This window comes from Macaca thibetana, chromosome 1 (genome assembly GCF_024542745.1).
Source record: "Macaca thibetana thibetana isolate TM-01 chromosome 1, ASM2454274v1, whole genome shotgun sequence".
Taxonomy (NCBI): Eukaryota; Metazoa; Chordata; class Mammalia; order Primates; family Cercopithecidae; genus Macaca; species Macaca thibetana.
In genome coordinates, this window is record NC_065578.1 from 113,201,125 (window position 1) to 113,228,228 (window position 27,104).

Here is a 27,104-nt window from a genome sequence, read left to right on the forward strand (position 1 = left end):
AGACCACTCAAGCAAGCAAAAAACAAACTGAAGAAGAAAACACAAAACTTTAATTTTTTTTGTTTTGGTTTTTTTGTTTGTTTGTTTTGTTTTGTTTTGTTTTGATTTGAGACAGGGTCTTGCTATGTTACCCAGGCTAGTCTGGAACTCCTGGGCTCAAGTGATCCTCCCACTTCGGCCTTCCAAGTAGCTGGAGCTATTATTATTATTATTTTTTAAATAAGCTACTACTTAATTTATCACACTTCCTTCTACAGATACCGAAGGGCAATAAGAGCATAATACTTTTTGATGAAGATTGTGTTGACTCATTTGTATCTTGTGGGAAGATAAAGAGCTGGGGAGGGGAAACAAGACTTGCAGTAAAGGTTGGCAAATACCTAAAAGAGTTTCAGAATTTATGATGAGTCATTTAAACCAGTCTGGCATAAAACCTAAGTGAATACAACAATTCCATGCAATAAAAAAAGACTTACCAACATTTTGCCAGAACCATCAAGTAAATTGTGGGAAGTAAATTGTGGATGAGCACCTGAAGAGGAGTGACAAGGCCACATCTCACTGCTGCCTCATGTGGCTGTAGTGTTTGGTCAGAAGGAAGAACACAATAGAGAAGAGTGCTGGTCACCATGTCAGCTGTTCCAACAAGAGGGGCGTATGCTAGTTTAAGGGGAAATATCAGTATCATGGAGGTCAGGAATTAGATTACAATACAGGTTAATTGAAGAGAATTTCAGGAAAGACTACAAGGATAAGATAAACTATTCAATAGGAAAAACATTCAGGATTCTCAGAACATCCTTCTCTCTTTTGGATGAGGAAGAGACATGTTTTACCCTGGAGAAGATACTTACCCAACCTTAGCTTTAGTTTCACTACCCTTGCCTTTCCCTACATCCCAGGGTCACTGATTTGATGTGGGATATATACACTGTCTGTGAAACATTCAGTCTTTTGTAAGCATTCTCTTGATCACCAAGACCTATTGGAAATTTTTCCTTAATGTCTTTTTGATTCAACCTGTCTTTTCCATTCCCACTTAGTCCCATTCCCACTTTCACACCTGGATTCCTATAGCAATAAACTTATATTATCTTCCTATCTATATGCTTCCATTCTAGTATCTCCTGTTAACCAAGGCTGGATGAAAGTTCTTAAAACTGCACTTTAATGATAAAGAATCAGAATAGTTATTGATGGTCTATGGGAACAAGTCTAGATTCCTTAGCTTGTCACCAAGCCCCTCCCTGTCAACTATCCCCAGCCAACCTATCCAAGCACATCACCTACAGACCTTGTTCATTCTACTTCTTTTTCTACTTCTCACTTGTACCCCTAAGTTTCACCACGATGAAAATAAAGCCATAAAGCTCAATTACTTTTTCTTCAAAAATCTTGCCCTTAACTGTTTCACCATGATCTTCCCTTAGTCTGAATCTCTTCAATATAAATCTGTATATACAGCTATAGACATTTTCTTCATTTATTCAATTTCCTTGTCTCCTATAAGTTTAAGAGTTTATTCAAAAGATGCCCCGTTTTTCAGATTTATCAAAGGCAATGATAGTGTCTTCTATGCATTTGTGTAACCCACAGTGCTTAACATGGTCTTGAGAATACATACCTAAAATAAGTCTGTTGTGATAATGTAAGCTAATGTGGTTACACTTTGGTGAGGGATCTACTCTCACTTGGTTACTCATTATATCAATTACTCCAAGTCTCTTGCCTGGCACAGTCTGTGCTTCTTGTCTCTAGCTAGGCACTTTCATTATGCCAGGAGCAGATGGGCCTTCCTACATGGAGGCACAGGAACCTGGCAAAGGGTACTTTCCTGAATGCTGCTGTCCAAGCAGCAAGGCTATTATTATGAAAGGAATGGTGTCAATACTGAGCTTCAGAGTCCATCTCTGAAGAACTGCAATAGCCAGAAATAAATGACCTCCTTTATCTCTAGAATAGGCTTGTTTCTCCTTTTATAAATGAACACGGAAGAGGCTTATAAAATGCCTTTAATTAAGCTTGTTTCATTTTGTCATGTTTTCACGTCATCCATGGTAGGAAAAGTTCCCCTACCCATCTTCTAATCTACTGCTTGTCACTACAGCATTCTGAGACCTCACTAAGTCCTTCAGTTCACCTGCTGCAGACTTCATAGTCAACCTCCCACATACTACACAGGGAAGCATACTCTGTCTTTGGTTTCAGAATCCTCAAGAGACAAAGGGCAACCAATAAATTGCAATTGAAGCATTTTTTTATTTTTTTATTTTTGGGAGGCAGAGTTTTGCTGTTGTCCCAGGCTGGTGTGCAATGGTGCTATCTTGGCTCACTGCAACCTCCGCCTCCTGGGTTCAAGCAATTCTCCTGCCTCAGCCTGAGTAGTTGGGATGACAGGCGTGAGCCACCACACCCAGCTAATTTTTATATTATTAGTAGAGATGGGGCTTCACCATGTTGACCAAGCTGGCCCTGAACTCCTGACCTCAGGTGATGCACCCGCCTCAGCCTCCCAAAAGTACTGGGATTACAGGCATGAGCCACCAACTCCAGCCTGAAGCTTTTTTTTTTTTTTTTTTTTTTTTTTGAGACAGCGTCTTGCTGTGTCGCCCAGGCTGGAGTACAGTGGCACCATCTCGGCTCACTGTAGCTCCGCCTCCCGGGTTCAAGCGATTCTCCTGCCTCTGCCTCCCGAGTAGCTGGGACTACAGGCGCCCGCCACCACGCCCGGCTAATTTTTTGTATTTTTTAGTAGAGACAGGGTTTCACAGTGTTAGCCAGGATGGTCTCGATCTCCTGACCTTGTGATCCACCTGCCTCGGCCTCCAAAAGTGCTGGGATTACAGGCGTGAGCCACCGCGCCTGGCCAAGAGCATCAGGACTCTTAAAGCTTAGCATCCTGTTCAAATATAATCAAACTTGAAGTCTCATCTGAGTCAATCATTTATTCATTCATTTAATGAATATTTTTAATATCGATGTACATGACAGAGAATGAAGAGGAGGGGTGTTACAGAAGTATACAACAAATTGTATCCTTCAGCGATCCTTTATCCTAGTGGGGAAGATGACTATACAGATAATTACAATTTAAGGCCATTTTTTGGATAAGAAACATAAAAGTGGTACAAACAAAAGTTCGAGGAGGCAGAGGCCACTTCTTGTTCTAGTTATACAGATAGCCTTCATGGAGAAAGTGACAATTGGGTTGGGTCTTGACGATGTCTACAGGTAGAGCCTCAGAAAAAGCAATATGAAACACAGAGAACAGTAGGAGGATGGCTTTAGTGACTGGCTCGGTTTTACTAGAGCATTGGGATTGTAGAGGAGAATCATGATTGATTAAGGCTATATAGGGCAGTTAGGGCCAGATCCTAGGGGAATTTGAATATCAGACTGAAAGTCAGGCTTTATTTGATGAACAGTAGGGAGCCGCTGAAGATTTTCTTTTTTAAACAACCTTATTGAGGTAGTGCTAATGTACAATAAACTACACATTTCAATCAGAGTATACAGTTTGATAAGTTGGTATGAAATCACCCATAAAATCACAATCAAGATAATGAACATATCTAATCACCCTCAAAAGTTCTACTGAAGGACTTTAAGAGAATGGCATTCAAAGCAATGCTTTTGGAAAGTTATTTCTTGATTTAACAAATAAATGCCCCCTTCTGATAAAATGTTTAAGTCCTATAATCTTCATTGGTATGTTAAATTTAAAAATGAATGATACCATATACAAAAATGAATCAAAACAATAGACAAAGGAATCACAGCTTTGATCAATCTGATGTCAGTATATAGGATAGACTGGAATGGAGCAGGAACAGAACAATTTATTGAAAGCCTAAGTAGGAGGCTTTATTAATAGTCCAGGCAGTTGCTAATAAATCTGGTAGAAGAACCAGGACAAAAAGGAAGTAACAAATAAGAAAAACTGTTGGGTGAGTTGGACTGGAGAGAGAGAGACAAGGTAAAAATGACTGAGGTTTTGAGCTAGTTGTATGGCAAACGGAGAGTATGGGGATAAGAAAGGTACACATAAATAATAAGCGTCTGTGGGTATGGAATTGAGAAGGGAAATAAATCATATTTAGGAATTACTCACAGTGATGTGAAAGGTAAAGCCATTAAGAGTGGTTTGCCTCTGTGAGAGCCAGGGTTAATGGAGAGAGAAAAAAGTCAAGCTAATACCTTATGAACTCCATAACATAGAATTCCAAATTGCTAATGGCACAGTGTTTAAAATATTCCAGGCACTGGCCCTTTACAAAGTGTATTGTTTTATTTATCTCTCACAAAAATCTTATTAATAAGTTACCAAATCATCTCTATTTTACAAATGTAGAAACTAAGGTACAGAAGAATTATGTCTCTTACCCAATGTCACATAATTAGCCTATAGTGAAACTAAAGTGTTAAAATCAGGCAATCTGAATCCATTTTTATTTTTTTATTTTTTATTTTATTTTATTTTTTTTTTTTTGAGACGGAGTCTCGCTCTGTCGCCCGGGCTGGAGTGCAGTGGCCGGATCTCAGCTCACTGCAAGCTCCGCCTCCCGGGTTTACGCCATTCTCCTGCCTCAGCCTCCCGAATAGCTGGGACTACAGGCGCCCGCCACCTCGCCCGGCTAGTTTTTTGTATTTTTTTTAGTAGAGACGGGGTTTCACCGTGTTAGCCAGGATGGTCTCGATCTCCTGACCTCGTGATCCGCCCACCTCGGCCTCCCAGAGTGCTGGGATTACAGGCTTGAGCCACCGCGCCCAGCCTGAATCCATTTTTAATTCCTGGGTTACAAATGTCTTCTTCCTGCAGCCCAATCACTTAAACTCTCCTAAGATAGAGTCTCCTAAAATACACAACACCTAGGCCAGAGCTGCTTAATGCATTTGCCTAGTATAATCCCCGTGGGCACCATATCTTCAAATCTCAAGATAATGCAGTATACTTGGAACTGTTTTATGAGCAACACAGGATAAAACTGGGAGCTGGAATTATTCAATTTAGATTGAATTTGCTAAAACTTAGTTCAAATGCATAGACAGAAGTTTATTTCATAAAACAGAATAGCAACAGTCAAAGTATTTTGATTTTGCCTATGAAGTCAAATACCACAAAACTCATCATCTTGAGTTTATAGTAACATAAGGGACAAAGGAGTACAAGTTTCTTAATGGTTAGCCAAAAATATAATTTCTACTAAAGAGAAACAGGACACATCATTTACAGATTACTAACCTGTTGTGATTTAACTAGGAATAAAGGAAAAAGCATAACTTTATTTATTTTCTTTCTTTTTTTTTTTGAGACAGTTTTGCTTTTGTCGCCCAGGCTGGAGTGCAGTGGCACCATCTCAGCTCACTGCAACCTCCGCCTCCCAGGTTCAAGTGATTCTCCTGCCTCAGCCTCCTGAGTAGCTGGGATTACAGGCACATGCCACCCAGCCTGGCTAATTTTTTGTGTTTTTAGTAGAGACAGGGTTTCACCATGTTGGCCAGGCTGGTCTCAAACTCCTAACCTCAGGTAATCCACCCGCCTTGACCTCACAAAGTGCTGGGATTACAGGCATGAGCCACCGCGCCAGGCCAAAGCATAACTTTAAAAAGCAAAAATATATTAACAGCACTACATATTTACTTCTCTGAATTTAGAGGGGATAGATGGATGGCTGGCTGATAGAGGGGAAGTGGTTAGCTTTATTAAACTTTAGCCAAAGTCATTAATGCTGCTTTTCGTGAATCACAGTAGCAATGCCTTTCTTCTTGACATTCAGGAAAGTAGTCTGGTTTTCGAAGTCTCTACCTGATGACTGCCTACTAATCTGTTAGATCATTAAGGACTATTTTGAGATATAAGATCATACAAATCATAAGTTTTGCTTCTAGTCACTCTCACTTGTAGGGCCAGAGAAATGGACTACTCAGGAGCTACAGAGCTCTCTGATTGGCTGAAGACCTAGAGAAACTGTGGATTATGCAAGAACTAACAAACATATGGAGACTAAGTTCCCAAAAAAGAGTTAAATATCTTTGAGTTTAAACCCTGTATCCACAGCTGTGTTTGCTGGAATTGTCAGGACTGTAATAGAGTTTCAACTACCAAGGAGAAATGTTGATTTAGAGAAGGGGTCAGCCAACTTTTTCTGTAAAGAGCCAGCTAGTAAATATTTTGGACTTAACCAGTCATATGGTCTTCCATAATCATTCAACTCTGCCATTGTAGCGCAAAAGTGGCCATGAACAATATGTAAACAAGTGAATGTTACTCTATTCCAATAAAACTTTATTTACAAAATAAGACAGCAAGCCAGATTTGACGTGTGGGTTGTAATTTGTCAATCCATTCTCTAAAGTGATGGCTGTCACACTCTATATGTACATCAGAATCACCTATGGAACTAGTTTAAAAGGTAGGTTCCTAGGCTCCAGCCTACCCTTACAGAATCAGAATCTCTAGGAATGCGAATCAGCAATTTAATAAGGTCCACAAGTGGTGTGTGAACCACACTTTTAAAGCTCTGTGCTACGCAGCTAGCTTTATGTCAGCTGGGGTGGCCTTGCTGTCCTAGATGTGGGCCAGCACTTCCTGCATCCTGTGGCAGTAACAATGCAGTAACTTTTATTTTCTTTGACCTTCCTAGTAGAAACAACTATTTTTTTTGTTTGTTTGTTTTTTGGGTTGTTTTTGTTTTTTGTTTTTGTTTTTTTTTTTTGCTTACAACCTCTAAAATGCATAAAATAGTCCTCCTCAGGTGAAATTAACATGAAGTTTAGGGATGATTTTTGAATGAAAATACTCAACTTAAAATAACAAGATTTTAGGCCTGGCACGGTGGCTCACGCCTGTAATCCCAGCACATTGGGAGGCCGAGGCGGGCGAATCACGAGGTCAGGAGATCCAGACCATCCTGGCTAACATGGTGAAGCCCTGTTTCTACTAAAAATACAAAACATTAGCTAGGCATGGTGGCGGGCACCTGTAGTCCCAGCTACTCGGGAGGCTGAGGCAGAAGAATGGCGTGAACTGGGGAGGCAGAGCTTGCAGTGAGCTGAGATCGAGCCACTGCACTCCAGTCTGGGTGACAGAGCAAGACTCCGTCTAAAAAAAAAAACAAGATTTTTCAACCAAAAAGCTTCCTGAAATCCTTTAAATTGCAAAATTAGTAGACAAGATGCTTACCAAAGGACAGGGCTAAATCTGAAGGAATAGTTTCCATTATTCTCCCTTCTCTCAAAATACCTCCAGCAAAGGCCTGCCCTGTTGTTTATAATTCCACTACTAACAAGTCATTACTTTGTGTCTAGAGGTCTTTGCTTCAACAGAACCTCATTAAAGCTCATGTGAAAACAGAAAGTAGAAAATCTCTGTGGTTTGCGTTAAGTTGACAAAAAAACAAAACAAAACAAAACAAAAACCAACTCTGTAGGCCTCTGGCAGCTGCTCCCAACTTTAACAATCAGTAAAAAATAACTTATTCAGCTAAGTTCAGTTCTGATAAAATGAAAAAAGTGTTTTTTTATTTGTTTGTTTGAATTGCCAGGAGTTAATCACCCAATCAGTCAACAAGGAAGTGATGTTCAGTCTCGTGAATAGCTCCACCTCTTCAGCTCTCCAGATTTTCCTAGGAAAGACAGTGAAAATCCTACAGTCAAAGGAATTGCTTTCAGGAACTTCCTAAGAAACCAGGAAATGATCTGCAGATAGCTCCAGGAAATGTAGCTCTTATTAAGGCTTCCACTGACCCCGTAAATGCTCTATGACAGCATAAGTTCTAATGATTACTAAAACATGGGCTTAGAATACCTTCTATGGCTACAACTACAGCAAAGATTGTTTTTTCTTAGATACTATTAAGGTGATTCTGACTTCCCTAACACACACATAAAGATGTTAGGAAAAAAAGACCCAGAAATTTACAAGGGAACAGAGTGAAGCCAGGCTGAAATTAGAACTCTACCACGAATATACTTTATAGATGATTATGTGTAGGAAATGAAGATTAGCTTTACAGTAGTCAGCAGTCAATATTTTAGGTAGCATGACTCTGGAGTCCAACACCCACAGGCTGATCTTCTGTCTGCTCCACTTTTCCATGGCAAGAAAATCTAGGCATTTTCAGCAAAATAGGGAAGCCTGTTTTCCTGTTGGTTTCCAATTTACCAAAAGGGTCATGAATTGGAATCCCAGGTATTAGTACAAAAACAGTGCAAATACCTAGCAAAGCCAGGAGCCCCAACACACTTACCCAACCTCCCTGGCTCTGGATGAACTCCCGGATGGCTCGGTTCCCATTGATCATACCCGTCATGGGGATAGCCACCTGTCCCACTACTTCAGGAGCGATGTGAGCCATATACTCAAGAAGTTTCACTGACACTGCCAGAAAGGCTCTCTCATAAGCTAAGCTGGAATCCTGAGCACACCAGGTCTTGCTGAGAGATTCCACTGTGTTCTGGAGTATAGCTCCTGCCTGAGGAAAGACAAAGGAAATATCAACAGAGTATCCCTCAAAAAGTGCAGGAGGCTGCAGGTGCAGGAATCCAGTAGAGCGATTGTTTCTTAGAGTGCCAAATGTGCAATTGGTGGTAACTAATGAAATCTCAGAGGGTAGATGGATAATCTTTTCTCGTTTTAATATTTTGTTATATTAATGGGCATTTGAAAATACATAAGTAGTCCATCAAACCCATGATTTCAGATATTGTTGCTTAGGTTAAACAAAATAAATTAAAAATGATTTGAAAGAAAAATATTAAGTATGTGATAGTCCAGCTGGTTAAATTGTAAAGGTATTGCTTGAATGACTAGGAAATTGTCTGGGAAACTCTCAAGTAAAGACCGGGCGCGGTGGCTCACACCTGTAATCCCAACACTTTGGGAGGCCGAGGCAGGCAGATCACCTGAGGTCAAGAGTTCAAGACCAGCCTGGCCAACGTGGTGAAACCCTGTCTCTACTAAAAATACAAAAATTAGCCAGGCATCGTGGCACAGGCCTGTAATACCAGCTACTCAGGAGGCTGAGGCAGGAGAATCACTTGAACCTGGGAGGTGAAGGTTGAAGTGAGCCGAGATCATGCCGCTGCACTCCAGCCTGGGTGACGGAGCGAGACTCTGTCTCAAATAAAAAAAAAGGCCGAGTGCAGTGGTTCACACCTGTAATCCCAACACTTTGGGAGGCAAAAGTGGGAGGATCACATGAGGTCAGGAGTTTAAGACTAGCCTGGGCAACACATTGAGACCCTGTCTCTATGCAGAATTTTAAAAAGTAGCTAGGCATGGTGGCACATGCCTGTGGTCCCAACTACTTAGGAGGCTGAGGTGGGAGGATCACTTAAGCCTATGAGATTGAGGCTGCAGTGAGCTATCATTGAGCTACTACACTACAGCCTAGGCGACAGAGAAAGACTGTCTCAAAAATAGTAATTAATTAGAATTAATAATAAAATAATAATTAATTAAAATAATTGAGTAGCTCTTCCTTTTCCTCTTTCCTTTTCAAATATGGGATCCAAAAGCCATTAGGTGGGTCCAAGCAAGATCTGTGGGGATTTAGGCGGGTCAAGCCTGGCCAGAGCTGAATATCAGAGCCCAAACAAGCTGAAAAGGACATCCATGTGGGAGGGCACCTAAATCTTGATTTCTAAATATCATTCTCCATTAAAACAAACCAAAGGCCGGGTGCGGTGGCTCACGTCTATAATCCCAGCACTTTGGGAAGCCAAGGCAGGTGAATCATGAGGTCAGGAGTTCAAGACCAGTCTGGCCAACATAGTGAAACCCCTTCTCTACTAAAAATACAAAAAGGTAGCCGGGCGTGGTGGCGGGCGCATGTAATCCCAGCTACTCTGGAGGCTGAGGGAGGAGAATCATGTGAACCCGGAAGGTAGAGGTTGAAGTGAGCCGAGATGGCGCCATTGCACTCCAGCCCGGGCGAAAGTGCGAGACTCCGTCTCCAAAAAAAAAAAAAAAAAAAAAAAAGGTGGGCGCGGTGGCTCACACCTGTAATCCTAGCACTTTGGGAGGCCGAGGCCGGCGAATTGTCTGAGCTCAGGAGTTCGCGACCAGCCTGGGCCAACATGGTGAAACCCCGTCTCTACTAAAATACAAAAAAAAAAAAAAATTAGCCAGGCTTGGCAGTGTGCGTCTATAGTCCCAGCTACTTGGGAGGCTGAGGCAGGAGAATTGCTTGAATCCGAGAGGCAGAGGTTGCAGTGAGCTGAGATCGGGCCACTGCACTCCAGACTGGCAACAGAGTGAGACTCGTCTCAAAAAATAAAAGAAACCAGCGCTCTCTGGAGAATGGTTGATTTCAGTTTGGGGCTAGGGAAGTATAAGATCTTCTGTCAGAAATTAAGGAAGTACTCAAATAAAAATAGAGACACATCAAAGAGGTGCAGTCTAGAGTGAAAGCACTCCCACTAGCTAAAACTAGGATGATTTGAGCATCTAAATTAATAATGACATTAACAGATTATAACCCACTGAATAAAGTAGGAAATCATGGGTCCAATGCTGATAAAAAATGAATGCATTGAAATTTTGATGAGATGTGGAATATTTACATAGTTTCAAAGTATCTCGCCATAAAACACTTATTAATTACAAAGGGGAAAAGAGTAACTTTATAGAGGAGAAGCCTTACAGACACCATCTTAAGTGATTAAAGTTAACAACATCAATACTGGGATAAAATGAAATATTGTGCCAATTGATGCAATGCACTGAGAACGCAGCAATACTTCTGTGATATTCCTACCAAAGGTACATATCTTTAATTTATTCAAGAAAAAACATCAAACAAACCCAATTAAGGGACATTCAACAAGATAGACCATAGTCTTCAAGTGTCACGGTTATGAAAATCAAGGAAAGACTGAGGAAAAATTCCAGATTGGAGGAAACTAAAGAGAAATGACAACTAAATGCAATATGTGATTCTGGCCTACAACTTTTTACTATACGTTACATTATCAGGAAAAATGGCAAAACTTGAAAGAGATCTAAGGATTAGATGAAAATGAATCAATGTTAATTTCCTGGTTTTGATGGTTAGAATGTGGTTACATTAGAGAATGTCCTCGTTTGAAGGAAGTATAAAAGTATTAGGGGTTGATGAAATATCATGTCAACTCCCTCCTGTCAAATGATTAAAGAGAGAAATTATTTGTGCTATCCTTGCAACCTTTCCCTGAGTTTAGGGCTGTTTCAAAATATTTTTTTTATTAAAACAAGTTCAAGTCAAATAATTTTTTTTTTTTTTTTTTGAGACAGAGTCTTGCTCTGTCACCCAGGTTGGAGTGCAATGGCACCATCTTGGCTCACTGCAACCTCCGCCTCCCGGGTTCAAGCAATTCTTCTGTCTCAGCCTTCCGCGTAGCTGGGATTACAGTTGTGTGCCACCATGCCTGGCTAATTTGTGTATTTGTGTTTGTATGTATGTGTGTATGTATGTATTTATTTATTTATTTTGAGAGGGGGTCTCGCTCTGTTGCCCAGATTGGAGTGCAGTGGCGAGATCTCAGTTCACTGCAACCTCCCTCTGCCTCCCAGTTTCAAGTGATTCTCCTACCTCAGCCTCCTGAGTAGCTGGGAATTACAGGTGTGCGCCACTATGCCCAGCTAATTTTTGTATTATTAGCAGAGATGGGGTTTCACTATGTTGGCCAGGCTGGTCTCAAACTCCCGGCCTCAAGCAGTCCGCCCCCTCAGCCTCCCAAAGTGCTGGGATTACAAGCATGAGCCATGGCACCCAGCCAAAAAAAAATCTGTTTAATGAAAAAAAAGTCAACTCAGCTATCAACTACCTAGGACAGCCTCAGGGCAAGTAACTGGAGGTAACAGGTCCAGTTCTGCTTGAAAGTAGTGTAGGCACACTGCCCAAGCTATGTATAGTAGGAAGAATAAAGCATAATGGTTAAGAGTGTGGTTCTTTTTTTGAGACAGAGTCTTGCTCTGTCGCCCAGGCTGGAGAGCAGTGGCCCGATCTCAGCTCACTGCAACCTCCGCCTCCCAGGTTTCTCCTACCTCAGTCTCTCAAGTAGCTGGGATTACAAGTAGCTGGGATTACACCCAGCTAATTTTTGTATTTTTAGTAAAGACAGGGATTCTCTATGTTGGCCAGGCTGGTGTTGAACTCCTGACGTCAAGTTATCTGCCCGGCTAATTTTTGTATTTTTAGGTAGAGATGGGGGTTTCACCATTTTGACCAGGCTGGTCTCGAACTCCTGACATCAGGTGATCCACCCAGATGGGCTAGGCGCGGTGATTCACCCCTGTAATCCCAGCACTTTTGGAGGCCGAAGCGGGTGGATCACCTGAGATCAGGAGTTCAAGGCCAGCCTGGCCAACATGGTGAAACCCCATCTCTACTAAAAATACAAAAATTAGCAGGGCATGGTGGCGGGTGCCTGTAATCACAGCTACTTGGGAGACTGAGACAGGAGAATCACTTGAATCCGGGAGGCAGAGGTTGCAGTGAGAGTCTGTCTCCAAAAAAAATAAAAAAAGAAATTCTTACTGAGGACGTATTATATATAAGGCACTGTTACAGGTTGTGTGAATATGGCAGTGAACAAAACAGGTTAGATGTTTGCTTTTGTGGTGTTATATGCAGATGGGGAGAGGTTGCTGCGGCGATAATAGCTTCCATGATAACTCATACAGGGGCATAATGATTAAATGAGATAATAATTGCACATTGTAAGTGATAAGTTAATATTAGCTGTCATTGTTGATATATATCAGCAACATCTCCTAGATACTGCCTTATTGTCTTTACATCTGAAACAGAGTCCAAGTGCTACTGCCAGTAATCAGCATTCTGATGAAAAGCCAGCGAGCTGCTGTAGGGCTTATCCCTCATTGCATCAAACTTGTAGACTGCCTGTCATTCCTGTATATACTTCACTGCTGGACCCTGGGGGAAAAAAGTGCCCACCTCCAACAAAATAAATATTAAAATATGCATAAGCTGGGACCAGGTGTGGTGGCTCATGCCTGTAATTCCAGCACTTTGGGAGGCCGAGGCAGGCCAATTGCCTGAGCTCAGAAGTTCGAGACCAGCCTGGGCAACATGGTGAAACCCCATCTCTACTAAAATACAAAAAATAATTAGCCGGGTGTGGCGGCGTGCACCTGTAGTCCCAGCTACTTGGGAGGCTGAGGCAGGAAAATTGCTTGAACCTGGGGGATGGAGGTTGCAGTGAGCCAAGATCGCACCACTGCACTGAAGCCTGGGTGACAGAGCAAGACTCCATCTCAAAAAAAAAAAAAAAAAAGCATAGGCTGGGTGTGGTAGCTCACGCCTGTAATCCCAGGACTTTGGGAGGCCGAGGTGGGTGGATCACCTGAGCTCAGGAGTTCAAGACCAGCCTGGGCAACATGGCAAAAACCCATCTCTACTAAAAATAAAGATAATAAAAATAAAAAATAGATGGGCATGGTAGCACTTGCCTGAAGTCCCAGCTACTCAGGAGGCTGCAGTGGGAGGATCGCTTGAGCCCAGGAGGTGGAGCCTGCAGTGAGCTGAGATCACACCACTGCACTTGAGCCTAGGTGACAGAGTAAGACCCTGTCTCAAAAAAAAAAATGCTATACTTTGCCAAGAATAAAGTGCTATAAAATGTGCTCTATGCACACTAAGCACAGCTCTGATGAAGACCAAGTAGAGACAAGCTGAAGGTTCATCAGCCTATGCCAAAAATTTTCCATCTCCATACCACTTAGGTTTTAGCAATTGGAGAATTCTTGCTATACCTCCTTGGAATATAAGCCCCCAAATATTTTCATAGAACATTCCTAGTCACCATAGTATGGGAGTAGTAAGAAAAGGAAGTTTGAAATAGGAAAAAAAGCAGCAAACAATAGCATGAAGTAGAAACTTGACCTGTTCTTGAGTGGTTTCTGCAATGATGTTTTTGGCGTGAGTTTCCAATTCTGCGTTAAACTGGTCACCCAGCATCCGAAGGCGACCAGCAATGATAACCACGTCAAAAGAGCAAGGCTCTCCTACGACAGAGGGAACACATTTGTTACAATGCTTGAAGCAATGGCAAGTCCCAGGAATCTGGGCAATGGAAAAATTGGTCTTGTTTTTAAATAATTTTCACATCATCTCCCAAGAGCTTAAATGTTTTGTCAACACCAATAGTCAGAAAGTTTCTCTTCATTGAGAACCTCTTTCCCTTTAGGTGTTACTGAAAGCTTAGAGTTTGCCTTTTGAAACTTAAAGGAAATAAATAAAACATACTCTTTTTTTTTGAGACTGAGTCTCTGTCGCCCAGATTGGAGGGCAGTGGCATGATCTCTGCTCATTGCAACCTCCGCCTCCCAGGTTCAAGCAATTCTCATGCCTCAGTCTCCCATGTAGCTGGGACTACAGGCGTGAGTCACCATGCCTGGCTAATTTTTGTATTTTTAGTAGAGATGGGGTTTCACCATGTTGGCCAGGCTGATCTCAAACCCCTGACTTCAAGTCACCTGCCTTGGCCTCCCAAAGTGCTGGGATTACAGGAGTCAGTCACCATGCCCAGCCGAAAACATACTCTTATTGACCTGCAATCACCACCTAGGCCAGGAGCCTTACCTGAATCTACTTCATCTACACAGCATAGGTTCCGGTTGGCAACCTGCAATGTTGGGGCCAAGAAGTCCATGAGTAGAGTGTTCACAATGCATTCCGTTTTTTCCTCAAAAGTTTGGGGGCTCTTCATTTTAGATGTTTGCTGCCAAGTTTCGCTTTTCCACAAAACAAGCAGTTTTCAGCCCAGCAGGAAGTTAAAAACACTTGTAAATCAACAAATGTTTCTAACTCTTGTAGTTTCCTGACATGTAGTCCTGGAACTTTTCCCACTAGCTTTCTTCAAACACAGCTGCTCAGAAAGGTGGGACTTCTCGGAGGGGATTACCTACTTGGAACTGGGGAGACTTTAAAGACTTTAGGTTCTTTATCTCAGACCACACCCTAACCACATAAAGTTAATGCTTAACTTTTATCGTTAGATAGCCAATCTAGAACTGAAACAGAGTTCAGGAAGAGCCTCTGGAGTAATTTTATTAAGAAATACTTCCTTTACTTCTTAGGTCCTGCATATGGCATAATTTAAAGGAAGGTTTTGAAGTTACAGTGGACCAGCATTCAACTTCTGTTTACGCAGCCGGGGGCGGTGGCTCACGCCTGTAATCCCTGCACTTTGGGAGGCCGAGGCGGGCGGATCACAAGGTCAGGAGATCGAGACCATCCTGGCGAACACGGTGAAACCCCGTATCTACTAAAAAAAAAAAAAAAATTAGCCGGGCGTGGTGGTGGGCACCTGTAGTCCCAGCTTCTGAGGAGGCTGAGGCAGGAGAATGGCGTGAACCTGGGAGGCGGTGGAGCTTGCATTGAGCGGAGATCGCTCAACTGCACTCCAGCCTGGGCGACAGAGCGAGACTCCGTCTCAAAAAAAAAAAAAAAAAACCCTTCTGTTTATGGAATTTATTTGCCATAATCATATAATAATTAGTTACCAAACAAGGAACCATACTTGGCACTATAACATAGAAAAATGATACAGGCACAGTTACTGTGCTCATGAAGCTTACACTTCAGCAGAAATGACAGACATTAAATGACTAATCACATAGTTATTTGTGCTATTGAGATCAGTGCACTTAGATCAGTGAAGTGTAATAGAGAATCAAGCCTTTGATCAGTTTAATAGGGAAACAAGCCCAGGGGACTGGGAAGGCTTCCTTAAAATAGTAGCATCTGAGATGAGCTCTGAGGAATAAGTAGGCATTCACTATGCAAAAAGGAGGCATAATACTATTCTAGGTGGAGGGGTAGCAAATATAAAGTCTGGGAAAGTTAAAAAAAACAACTCAAACAACTTGGAATTATAATGGGGACAAAGGAAAATATTTCACAGATAAATTATGAAGATTAAGTAAGATAACATGCAGAATGGCCTAGCACTGTTGGCGTACAATAAATGTTAAATGTCCTCCTTTTAGCCCAAGGCATAATGACCAGGATGAAAGAGATCTGAGATTCTCTCTCTAGCAAAAGGATTTTCCTAACAGGGTCGGACTCCATCACTGTTTTAAGAGATCTCATGATTGGACACTTATCTGTAGTGGTTGCCTTTTTAATGTAGCTAAACCTAGATTTTGGGTCTGGGTCTCAGACCCAAATCAAGTCTATCAGCAAACTTACCACTCAACTTCTGACCTGGTGAAGTTATTAACAGCTCCAACTAATAAAAGAGTCAAGCATAGGCCGGGCACGGTGGCTTATACCTATAATCCCAGCATTTTTGGGAGGCCGGGGTGGGTGAATAACCTGAGGTCAGGAGTTCACGACCAGCCTGGCCAACATGGTAAAACCCATCTCTACTAAAAATACAAAAATCAGCTGGGTGTGGTGGTGCGTGCCTGTAATCCCAGCTACTCGGGAGGCTGAGGCATGAGAATTGCTTGAACCTGGGAGGCGGAGGTTGTGGTGAGCCGAGATTACGCCACTGCACTCCAGCCTGGGCAACAGAGCGAGACTCTGTCTCCAAAAAAAAAAAAAAGAAAAGATTCAAGCATAAACAGTAAGTCAGTTGTTCAGAATGGAATTTCTGTCTTGCAAAATATCAAAGCCAATCTTGTGTTTTCTGTTCCATTTGAAAACACATACAACCACTATACACCTATTAAAATGGCCAAAATCCAGAACACTGGCAAAACCAGATGCTGGTGAGGATGTGGCGCAGGAACTGTCATTCATTGCTGGTAGGAATGCAAAACGGCACAGCCATTTTGGAAGAGTTTAGCAGTTTCTCACAAAACTAAACATCCTCTTAACATATGATTTAGCAATTGTACTCCTTGGTATCTACCCAGAGGAGCTGAAAACTTGTCTACATAAAAACTTGCACATGGTTGTTTATAGCAGCTTTATTCATAATTGCCCAAACTTGGAAGCAACCAATATGTCCTTCAGTAGGTAAATGAATAAATAAACTGTCATACATACAGACAGACAATAGACATTATTTAGTGCTAAAAAGAAATGAGCTGGCCAGGCGCGGTGGCTCACACCTGTAATCCCAGCTACTCAGGAGACTGAGGCAGGAGAATTGCTTGAACCCAGGAGGCGGAGGTTGCAGTGAGCTGAGATGGCACCACGGCACTCCAGCCTGGGTGACAGAGTGAGACTCCATCTCAAAAAATAAAAAAAGAAATGAGCTATCAGGCCATGAAAAGATGAGGAGGAATTTGGGTGATAATTGGACTTTGGGTAATAATTGATGAGGTAAGTTCATCAGTTTAAAACAAATTGTACCACTTTGATTGAGGATGTTGATAATGGGGAAGACTATGCTTGTGTGGGGGCAGAAGGTATATGGGAAATCTCTGTACCTTTGTTTCAATTTTGCTTTGAACCTAAAAAACTGCTCTTAAAAAGTCTTAATTTTTAAAAATGATCATAAATTGCTTTTGGAGTAAGAACACAAATTATGTTCCCATGTAGCTAAAAAAAGCGCTATTTTCATTTGTCATCTGTTGCTCATTCTCTCTAGAGACAAAAGGGCTGAAACCTCCATTATTACTAAGTAGGCTTCGGATCTTTAACATCAGAAGGGCACTCAGAGAAAATTGTAGGCTAGCCTCCTTTCACATTAGAGCTAGCCACTGACAGTTGAAGGATTCTAAAAAATACATTTGTGACATACTCCCAAAACAATATATAAAAAACGAAAATATTTATGAGACCATCCAGCTGGTATTAAATAGCTTGCCCAAGTTCACACATCAGTGTAGAGGACTATGTGCTCGCAAACGAGACGTTCCCGATAAGTCCTGCTCTTGCAAACGAAGCAGGGCGTTGGGGGCTTGTTTATGTGTAAACATCTTGAAAATCCAGAAAGTCAGGGAAAGGTCAGAAAAACAACAATGTGTCTTGTGACTTGGCAACATTCCACAAACGACTGTATAAAATAAAGCAGAGCACGCCATTCGAGGCGGCCACCATGTTTGTCTTGTCTTGTGTTGTCTTGTGTGTTCATTCCTTTGTTTAGGAAACACGCGGACCCCAACACATCAGTAAGTGGCAGAATAAAACCAAGTCTGTCTTACATCAGACTGAAGCTTTTCCCACAGTAATAAACCACCTTCCTCATTTCATTATCAGTATGCTCATGCCATCTTTGAACTCGAATCTTGAGTCCAGGGGTGGCGGCACACACCTATAGTCCCAGCTACTCAGGAGACTGAAGCAGGAGGATCACTTGAGGCCAGATCAAGGCTTCACTGAGCCATGGTCACACCACTGCACACCAGCCCGGATGACAAAGCAAGTCTCTGTCTCAAAAAAAAAAAAAAAGTCTAATTTCAACTCCTTTGCATTGTCTTTTATAATCAATGTTGTAAAGCTATAGAAAGAGAGTACAGCCTGTCATTGGCAATGTGGAGTAAATTTTCCACGTTTGTTTACTTCTTCTGGGCCTTCAATAAAGCACCCTCCAAAACTATCCCTTTCCATCAGCCCACATACCTTCACCCTTGCAGTTGTAATATTGTGCTCTTAATTATTACTGAAAAATGATAAGGCCAGAATTTTTTCACCGTCACTTGTTTCTCTTGCTACCCTCTGACCACAACAATTTACATCCCTCCCCGAAAAGCTTTGTCTCATTGTATCATTGGCTTAAAGTCCAGGATCCTGTCATGTGTACCAGATGTGCATGTGGATGAAGATCCTTGGGTGCAACTCCTCTCAACATGGAGACTTGTAACTAAGAAAACAAGCAATGTGTCCCCTCTCCCCTAAACACCCCATATCTAAGAAAGGAATAGAATACAGAACACCTGTTCAAAAATAGGGGGAACGGAAATACATCACAGTCACTGATTCACAACTATAAAATGATGGTAACTAAGCAAATTATTGCCTCTGCGGTGTTCCAAAACACTATTGTCTTTGTGGGACCTCATTACATACACAACATTCTGTTTACCTGTCAACTAAGAATGATATTAGAAGGCTGCTGCTTTAAGAGCACAGTATGGACTACCTTCATGGATTGTAAAATATAAACATCTACTTATATCACATCATCAAACCCCATGTCTGCAGAAGCTACAGAGAGTTCCTAGGGGGGAAAATATTAAAGCATTAACTTAATAGTATACTTGAGCTTTAGTCATTTTTGCTTATAAATTAGTAAAGCCAGGCTATAGGAGAAATCAGTTCTTCATTGAGATAATCTTAAAAGTATATTTTCCAAAAGCAACAATTTCATATTCTATGTATGCCTCTTACATTACAGAAAAGCGACCAAGAAGAACATAGTCTTCTAAAAACTCCAATAGTTGGGATTACTTTAGTATTTTCATTTATTCAGTTGCTTAGTCATACCTAATTTTCTTTAGATCAACTTTTCAGTTATAGTCTTTAATTTTAAAAAGTCAATCAATTTACTCAGTTTCCACCACCTGCATCCTGTTCCCTTGATACACTTTTTTTTTTTTTTTTTTGAGATGGAGTCTCACTCTGTCGCCTGGGTTGGAGTGCAGTGGCGCAATCTCGGCTCACTGCAACCTCCGCCTCCCGGGTTCAAGTGATTCTCCCTCCTCAGGCTCTTGAGTAGCTGGGATTACAGGTGCCCGCCACTACACCCAGCTAATTCTTCGTATTTTTAGTAGAGATGGGTTTTCACCATGTTGGCCACGCTGGTCTTGAACTCCTGATCCTGTGATCCACCCACCTCGGCCTCCCAAAGTGGTGGGATTACAAGTGTGAGCCATCACGCCCAGCCCCTTGCTACGCTTTGAATTGGCAGCACTTCAATTTTATTTCTCCTAGTATGTAAACATTCACCATTTAACTGAACCATAAAAATACAGAAAATGCAGTTCTGAAGTTGTTCTAATCCCTCCCTTTCCTACCCCTGAGGATCCATGGTCTAAATCAGTGGTTCTCAAGTAATGGCCATTTTGCCACCTGTCCCAGGGTAACTTTGACAATGTCTAAAGACATTTTTAGTTGTCACAACTGAGGATTCTACTGGTATCCAGTGGGTAGAGGCCAGAGATACTGCTAATAATCATTCTACAGTGCAGAGGAAAGCCCCTCACAACAAATAATTATCTGGCCTCAAATGTCAGTATTGCCACTTTTAAGAAATCCTGGTCTAGAAGAAATTCCATTATTTTCCATATAGGTGATACAGTATCGTAAAACTCATTTCAAACATCAATCCCAAAACACATCAGAATCTAATTATATACAGCCATTCATTCAATAAAGATTTACTGAGTAATACTATGTGGCAAGCACTATGGAAATAAAAGGAAAGAGAGAATCACTCTTTTTTTTATTTTTTATTTTTTTATTTTTTGAGACAGAGTTTCACTCTTGCTGCCCAGGCTGGAGTGCAATGGCATGATCTTGGCTCACTGCAACCTCCACCTCTCGGGTTTCAAGTGATTCTCCTGCCTCAGCCTCCTGAGTAGCTGGGATTACAGGTGCCCGCCACCACACCTAGCTAATTTTTGTATTTTTAGTAGAGACGGGGTTTCACCATGTTGGCCAGGCTGGTCTCGAACTCCTGATCTCAGGTGATCCACACACCTTGGCCTTCCAAAGTGCTGGGATTAGAGGCATGAGCCACCACACCCGGTGAGAATCATTCTTAAAAGTTGTTCAGGCCAGGCGCGGTGGCTCATGCCTGTAATCCCAGCACTTTGGGAGGCCGAGGCAGGTGGATCACCTGAGGTCAGGAAATTGAGACCAGCCTGACCAACATGGTGAAACCCTGTCTCTGTTAAAAATACAAAAAATTTGCTGGGTGTGGTGTGGGCACCTGTAATCCCAGCTACTCGGGAGGCTGAGGTAGGAGAACTGCTTGAACCCGGGAGACGGAGGTTGCAGTGAGCCAAAACCGTGCCATTCATTCCAGCCTGGGCAACAAGAGCAAAACTCCGTTTAAAAAAAAAAAAAGTTGTTCAATGGGGAAGACCATTCAATAAACAACTCACAAAACCCAGGCTCTTACCAGAAAATTCAATACTGTTTGTTATCTACTCCTATTAAGAGCCTAGTTGAGGCTGGGTAACACCTGAGGTCAGGAGTTACCAGCCTGGGCCATCATGACGAAACCCCGTCTGTACTAAAATACAAAAATTAGCCAGGCATGGTGGTGCATGCCTGTAGTCCCAGCCACTTGGGAGGTTGAGGCAGGAGGATGGCTTGAACCTGCAATGTGGAAGTTGCAGTGAGCTGAGATCATACCACTGCACTACAGCCTGGGTGACACAGCAACACTCCGTCTCAGATTAAAAAAAAAAAAAAAAAGAGCCTAATTGAGAGAAGTGATAGGTGAAAAATTTTCTGAAGGGTATGTGTTCATCTATGTATCTAGATAGTAGAAATCCTTGAATTAAGCTGGATGATGAAGGCTATATTCTTGGATCATGTTAAGTCCTTGAAGAAATGCCTTCATTAAGCACCATGTTGTTGTTGTTGTTATTATTGAGACAGGGTCTTGCTCTGTAGCCTAGGCTGGAGTTCAGTGGTGTGATCATAGCTTATTGCAGCCTCAACCTCCTAGGCTCAAGCAGTGCTCCCACCTCAGCCTCCCAAGTAGCTGGGACTACAGGCACACACTGCCATACCTGGTTAATTTTTTACTTTTGTAGAGATGGGGATCTCACTACATTGCCCAGGCTGGTCTCAAGCTCCTAGCCTCAAGTGATCCACCCACCTTGGTCTCCCAAACTGCTGAGATTAAAGGCATGAGCCACCATGTCTAGCCTACTTTTTTTTTTTTTTTTTTTTCGATAGGGTCTCCTTCTGTCACCCAGGCTGGAGCTGGAGTGCAGTGGTGTGATCACCACTCTCTGTAACCTCGAACTCCTGGGCTCAAGTAATCCTCCTGCCTTAGCCTCTTGAGCAGCTGAGATTTCAGGCATGTGCCACCATGCCCGGCCAACTGAATTTTTTTACACACAGGGTCTCACTATGCTGCCCAGGCTGGTCTTGAACTCCTGGCATCAAGCAATCCTCCCTCCTTGGCCTCCTGAAGTGCTCGGTTACAGGCGTGAACGACTGCACCCAATCTAAGCTCTATATTAACGTCTCTGCTTTCGTTGAAGAATACTGTAAGAAAGTCATGTGAAACCCATTACTAACTTCTCATAGGATCTTGCACATATCTTAGTACCACCTATGTGAAACTACATGTAAATTTCTTTTAGAAATCAATGTTTCTTCCTCTCTGATGACAATTATAACTGTTTCCCTTATGACTGCTAAATCGCCTATAGAGACAAATCAAGGCTCAACTATATCACCTAATAGACCCAAACAGCCTGAACATTTGTGTATTTCCCCATCCCTAACCCAGCTGGTCTTAACTGGTATTTTAATTTTCCCATTCTGGATTCGCTAGTCTTATTTATATTTTACCATCATTTTATTAGATTTGTTCTTGCCATAAGTTGCTTCAATGTACAAAATGTGGTCAGGTAAGAACAGAATAAAAATTGAGGACAAGCAACAAGAAAACAATCACAGTACTACTGCTAGAGGTATGCTCTGGCTACTTTCACAGCTTGAAGGAGATCCCTAATGAAGGCAGTGAGGGTTAAAGAAAACTTTCTGAAGGAGCTTATGAGTGAGCTGAACACTGAAAGATAGACAAGGTGTTAATTCAAGAAGATATGAGGGTGAAAAAATGTTCCAGACAATAAAAGCAGGTTTAAAGCACAGAGGTGAAAGAAGCTGGTGTATACAGGGAACTGCAATGCAAATGGTTTGCTTCTGCCAGAAGAAAAGGCATTTTGGGAGTGGCAAGACTTGACACCAAAGAGGTACTTTAGATGACATTAAGGACTTTGGAATCTGGCCTAAAAAGCATGATTGGAAATATGAGAACAGTTAGCAATTTGCTATAATAATCCAGGGAAGAAAAGATGACCCCCATAAATGATGACCCCTGTCAGTTTCCACACATCAGCCATCTTTAATTTCTAACACAATTCCTAAAATTGATTAGGAAATAATCCAAATCCCATCCTTACCCCATTCCCTTACCAACATTAACCTTTACAACATCATCATTGAAAAATGGGGTCAATTGCCAATAGGAATGAAAGGAATGAATCAATGTTCTTTGGCCAAAAACTTTAGAATCCTGATTTCTAGATTTTCCACTCTCCTTTGTATCTGATATTATCTGGACTTACTGCCAGCTCTAAAAAGAAAGACTAAGAAACTGTAATAGTTGGCCGGGCGCGGTGGCTTAAGCCTGTAATCCCAGCACTTTGGGAGGCCGAGACGGGCGGATCACGAGGTCAGGAGATCGAGACCATCCTGGCTAACACAGTGAAACCCCGTCTCTACTAAAAATACAAAAACTTAGCCGGCCGAGGTGGCGGGCGCCTGTAGTCCCAGCTACTCGGGAGGCTGAGGCAGGAGAATGGCGTAAACCCGGGAGGCGGAGCTTGCAGTGAGCTGAGATCCGGCCACTGCACTCCAGCCTGGGTGACAGAGCGAGACTCCGTCTCAAAAAAAAAAAATAAAAAATAAAAAATAAAAAAAAAAAACTGTAATAGTTATTCATCTTACTCTGGACAAGCAACAAGAATCTGTTATGATTTTATTTCTTCAATTGTTCCAATCACAGTTTCTAATACAGAAATAAAACTATTCAGTGTCTCGGTTCTTGCTTCATTTTGTTTCACAGAGATCTGCATTTCTGAGTTTTCAGGCTCCAATAGCAGTTCTGTTAAGAACAGACAACCAGTATCATCCTGGGCACTGAGGTATGCTTTCCATGGCCGAGTCCCAGCCCTACTCATTGCGATGGTCTGGATGTTCACTACTTGAAGAGCCATCTGGAGGGTGTCAGGATGGAATTCTCCCCGCCAAGGCAACACTTGCTGATGAGCAACTTTGAGGCTAAGCCAAGTTTTCTCAAAATAATCAGCAGTAAGCTGGCGATTGGGGACTAGCATGAGGGCTCCAGAATCAGGGAGTTCTTGTTCTCTCTCCTTGTTATCCTCAGGAATCAAGGGTCCTAAAAAGAGACAGAAAACTTGTGTGAAAGATACTCTTAATCTGTAGGAGCTAAGTTTTTTACCCAAATTCCCAAATGTACACAATGTGACTTTCATCTTTGGATAAATGGCTGAAATAACCAATGATGAACCTCTTTCTTGTTCACAAATGCTTCAAATTCAGACAACAGTCTGAGCTTTAGTGCTAGGATACTCTACTTTCTGCCAATCATTGAAAAGGTAAAGATTTATCATGACAAGATTTAATGTAAGGACCGTTTTTACCTGACGCGGCAAAGGATGAAGTTTTAGGAAGCTCTGGGCCACAACGCTCTGTCCCCTGGCATTTAGAGATAGTTGCCCAGTGGGCTTTGCCATACACTGGCACCAGTGTGTTGAAATCCGAGGCCCAGCTATTCACAGGTCTTTCTGCCGGATCCTCCAAAAGTCCAAGAGTAGGGTCAGATTTAGGGCTACACAGAATCCGCTTAACTTCATCAATGCCAACTAAGAGGAGGCGATAATAGAAGAGACCTCGGTCCCGTACAGCCATATCTTTTTCTTCCTCTGAGGTAAGACAACAGATTGACTTCATTAAAAACAAAACCACTTTCCTCCTACTTTTGTGCCAACCATAATAGGAGAAAAAAATGAAGGAGAGAGGAAACCCTAGGAAGCATTAACATTTTCTTCTCGGGTCCCAGACATGACTCACCAAACAATGAAAGCTATTAAGAATCTTTACTATGGGTCACGGCAAGCACTATTTCCTCCTGCAAAACCCACCTATGCAGTAATACAACAATCGTCCCAGCATGTCCTGGCACTCAGCAGGTCGAGAGAGGAAAAGGCGCAGCAAAGCAGTGAGCAGCTCCATCTTAACAGCTGGAAATGTTTCCGACTTCACATTCTCAACAAAGTCCTCTAACACATAAGGAGCATTAGGAATTCTTTCCCCGTGGACACCAAGTAGCCAAATAAGTGCTTGCTTCCCCTAGAGAATAAAGGAATAAGAGCAAGCGTTCAACACTTGACCGTCTAAAACAAAGGAGATCGTAGACAGCCACTGGTTTTGCTTTTTGCTTAGTGCCAGCAGAAAAGGTATAATCTTTAGTTACTTCATTTAATTTACCAATTCCCCCTACTACACTATACTCTCTATAACAAATAGGAATGAAATTCTAATACACAAGAGGAAACTCAAAACTTTCATAGCCTATGTTGGATTAAGCAATAAATAAGGTTTCCTCAGGTTTGGGGCCTCTGGCCCAATTGGGGTTTAGTGTTTCAGTGGAAGTTGCTCGAAGAATTTCTCTAAAATTTTCACAGAAGTGGTTACTAACCTAGAGTGCACATCAAATTAATCTGTGAAGCTTCTTAAAAATGTATCTGTCAGCTGGGCAGGGTGGCTTGTGCCTGTAATCCCAGCACTTTGGGAGGCCGAGGAGGGTGGATCACCTGAGGTCAGGAGTTCGAGACCAGCCTGGCCAACATGGTGAAACCCTGTCTCTATTAAAAATACAAAAATTAGCCAGGCGTGGTGGTGCACGCGTGTAGTTCCAGCTACTCAGGAGGCTGAGGCAGGAGAATTGCTTGAAACCAGGAGGCAGAAGTTGTAGTGAGTTGAGATGGCGTTACTGCACTCCAGCCTGGGCAACAGAGCTAGACTCTGTCTCAAAAAAAAAAAAAAAAAAAGTTATCTGTCTAGGTCCACTACCCCTGAATATTTAAGTCAGTAGACCTGTGATTACGTCCAAATCTTTGTAAAAATTTCACAAATGACTCTAATTCTCATTCTAGCTAAAAACTCCATGGTCTAAATCTCTGACTCAAAACTGTTCAAGAGAGGCCAGGCGCAGTGGCTTAGGCCTGTAATCCCAGCTCTTTGGGAGGCTGAGGCGGGTGGATCACTTGAGGCTAGAATTCTAGACCAGCCTAGACAACATGGCAAAACTCTATTAAAAATACAAAAATTAGACGGGCGTGGTGGTGCACACCTGTAATCCCAGCTACTTGGGAGGCTGAGGCAGGAGAATCACTTGAGTTTGGGAGGTAGAGGTTGCAGTGGGCCGAGATCGCGCCACTGCACTCCAGCCTGGGCGACTATCTCAAGCAAAACAAAACAAAACAAAATTGTTCAAGAGAACAATGGTATCAGAGTTTTGTAATAAAAACTGTCAGATAAATCTTGTTTTTATAATTTATATGCCATCTATATCCAAAAGAGAATCTAAGGTGGCAATCAATTCGAAGAGTGTCCACTTCAAACACAGGGTAGAGAGAATAATTAGATTCCCTTTTAAAGGGCAAGGTTTCAAGCATTCTCCCTCTACCTAGAAGTAAAGGAGAATTATAGTCTACCTCACTATCTTGAATGTTCTCCTCACAGCCGGGCAGGGCCTGACACACAGCTTCAGTACACTGAGGACACAACCAAACCAGGTCTCGGAAAGTCTGCACCACCACTACAATACAGGCCAGGGTACAAAAGCACAGGATTAGAGCCTCCAGGTAGGGAGGAATCTTAAGAACAGTCATGTATTCAGACTCATGGTTCTGGCTGGATTTCTATAAAATGGGTTTTGGAGGTATGGTCAATGGTTATCTAAGAAATGTAATGAAATGAGCAATAATTTCTTGACTGCATATTGCTCTTACCAGATTGATGTGAGGATAAATGAACTAATGTATGAAAAAGCACTTTGTAAAACGTAAAGCCGTATGCAAATGTGTGTGGGGTAGTATTGCTGTTGAATGAAACACTAAAGACAGTATAAATGGAACCACCAGGCTTGGGAAAATGATAAAGCAAGTGAGGTGCCTAGGGTTCAAAATTGAAGAAGACATGCAGGATTGGCTCTTGCAGGAACCTAAGACTGAGTGCCTTCTTAAATTTTGCATCCTAGGCATCTTGCTTGACTTACCCTAGTCCCAACCCTGGAAGCCACTGCCTATGGCATACTGCCATAAAACAAAAGGAGAAGTAAAATTGGTGAAATATCAAGCAAGGTCATCCTAGTAGCCTTCATTGTCTATAGTACAGCCTTATAGACTCAAGGCAGCCTAAAGACTC

The 27,104-nt window shown here is 42.1% G+C and overlaps 2 protein-coding genes across 6 annotated transcripts in view; both read right to left on the reverse strand.

Moving 5' to 3' along the window:
• Positions 1–7,488: 7,488 nt before the first annotated feature.
• BCL2L15 (BCL2 like 15) lies at positions 7,489–15,004 on the reverse strand. The gene is made up of 4 exons (XM_050747830.1): positions 14,589–15,004; positions 13,890–14,011; positions 8,250–8,474; positions 7,489–7,625 (listed from the first exon to the last, which is right to left on the reverse strand). The coding sequence occupies exons 1-4, from the start codon at positions 14,713–14,715 to the stop codon at positions 7,608–7,610; spliced, it is 492 nt and encodes a 163-aa protein (XP_050603787.1). The 5' UTR covers positions 14,716–15,004; the 3' UTR covers positions 7,489–7,607.
• Positions 15,005–23,614: 8,610 nt separating this feature from the next.
• AP4B1 (adaptor related protein complex 4 subunit beta 1) overlaps positions 23,615–27,104 on the reverse strand; it is a 36,842-nt gene continuing 33,352 nt past the window's right edge. For all 5 annotated transcript variants that reach the window (XM_050747928.1, XM_050747917.1, XM_050747951.1 and 2 more), the window contains 4 exons: positions 26,393–26,496; positions 24,818–25,025; positions 24,317–24,598; positions 23,615–24,051 (listed from right to left, as the gene is read on the reverse strand). In XM_050747928.1, coding sequence (XP_050603885.1) covers positions 23,624–24,051; positions 24,317–24,598; positions 24,818–25,025; positions 26,393–26,496 — 1,022 coding nt within the window. In that variant the 3' untranslated portion in view covers positions 23,615–23,623. The remainder of the gene's footprint in view (positions 24,052–24,316; positions 24,599–24,817; positions 25,026–26,392; positions 26,497–27,104) is intronic.

Coding starts and splice junctions, on each gene's coding strand:
- BCL2L15 (XM_050747830.1), bottom strand. CDS start 14,715: ATGAAGAGCCCCCAAACTTTTGAGGAAAAAACGGAATGCATTGTGAAC. Junction 14,012..14,588: donor TGTAGATGAAGTAGATTCAG/GTAAGGCTCCTG, acceptor CCTCTGTCGTAG/GAGAGCCTTGCTCTTTTGAC. Junction 8,475..13,889: donor CAGAAACCACTCAAGAACAG/GTCAAGTTTCTA, acceptor GTCTTTCCTCAG/GCAGGAGCTATACTCCAGAA.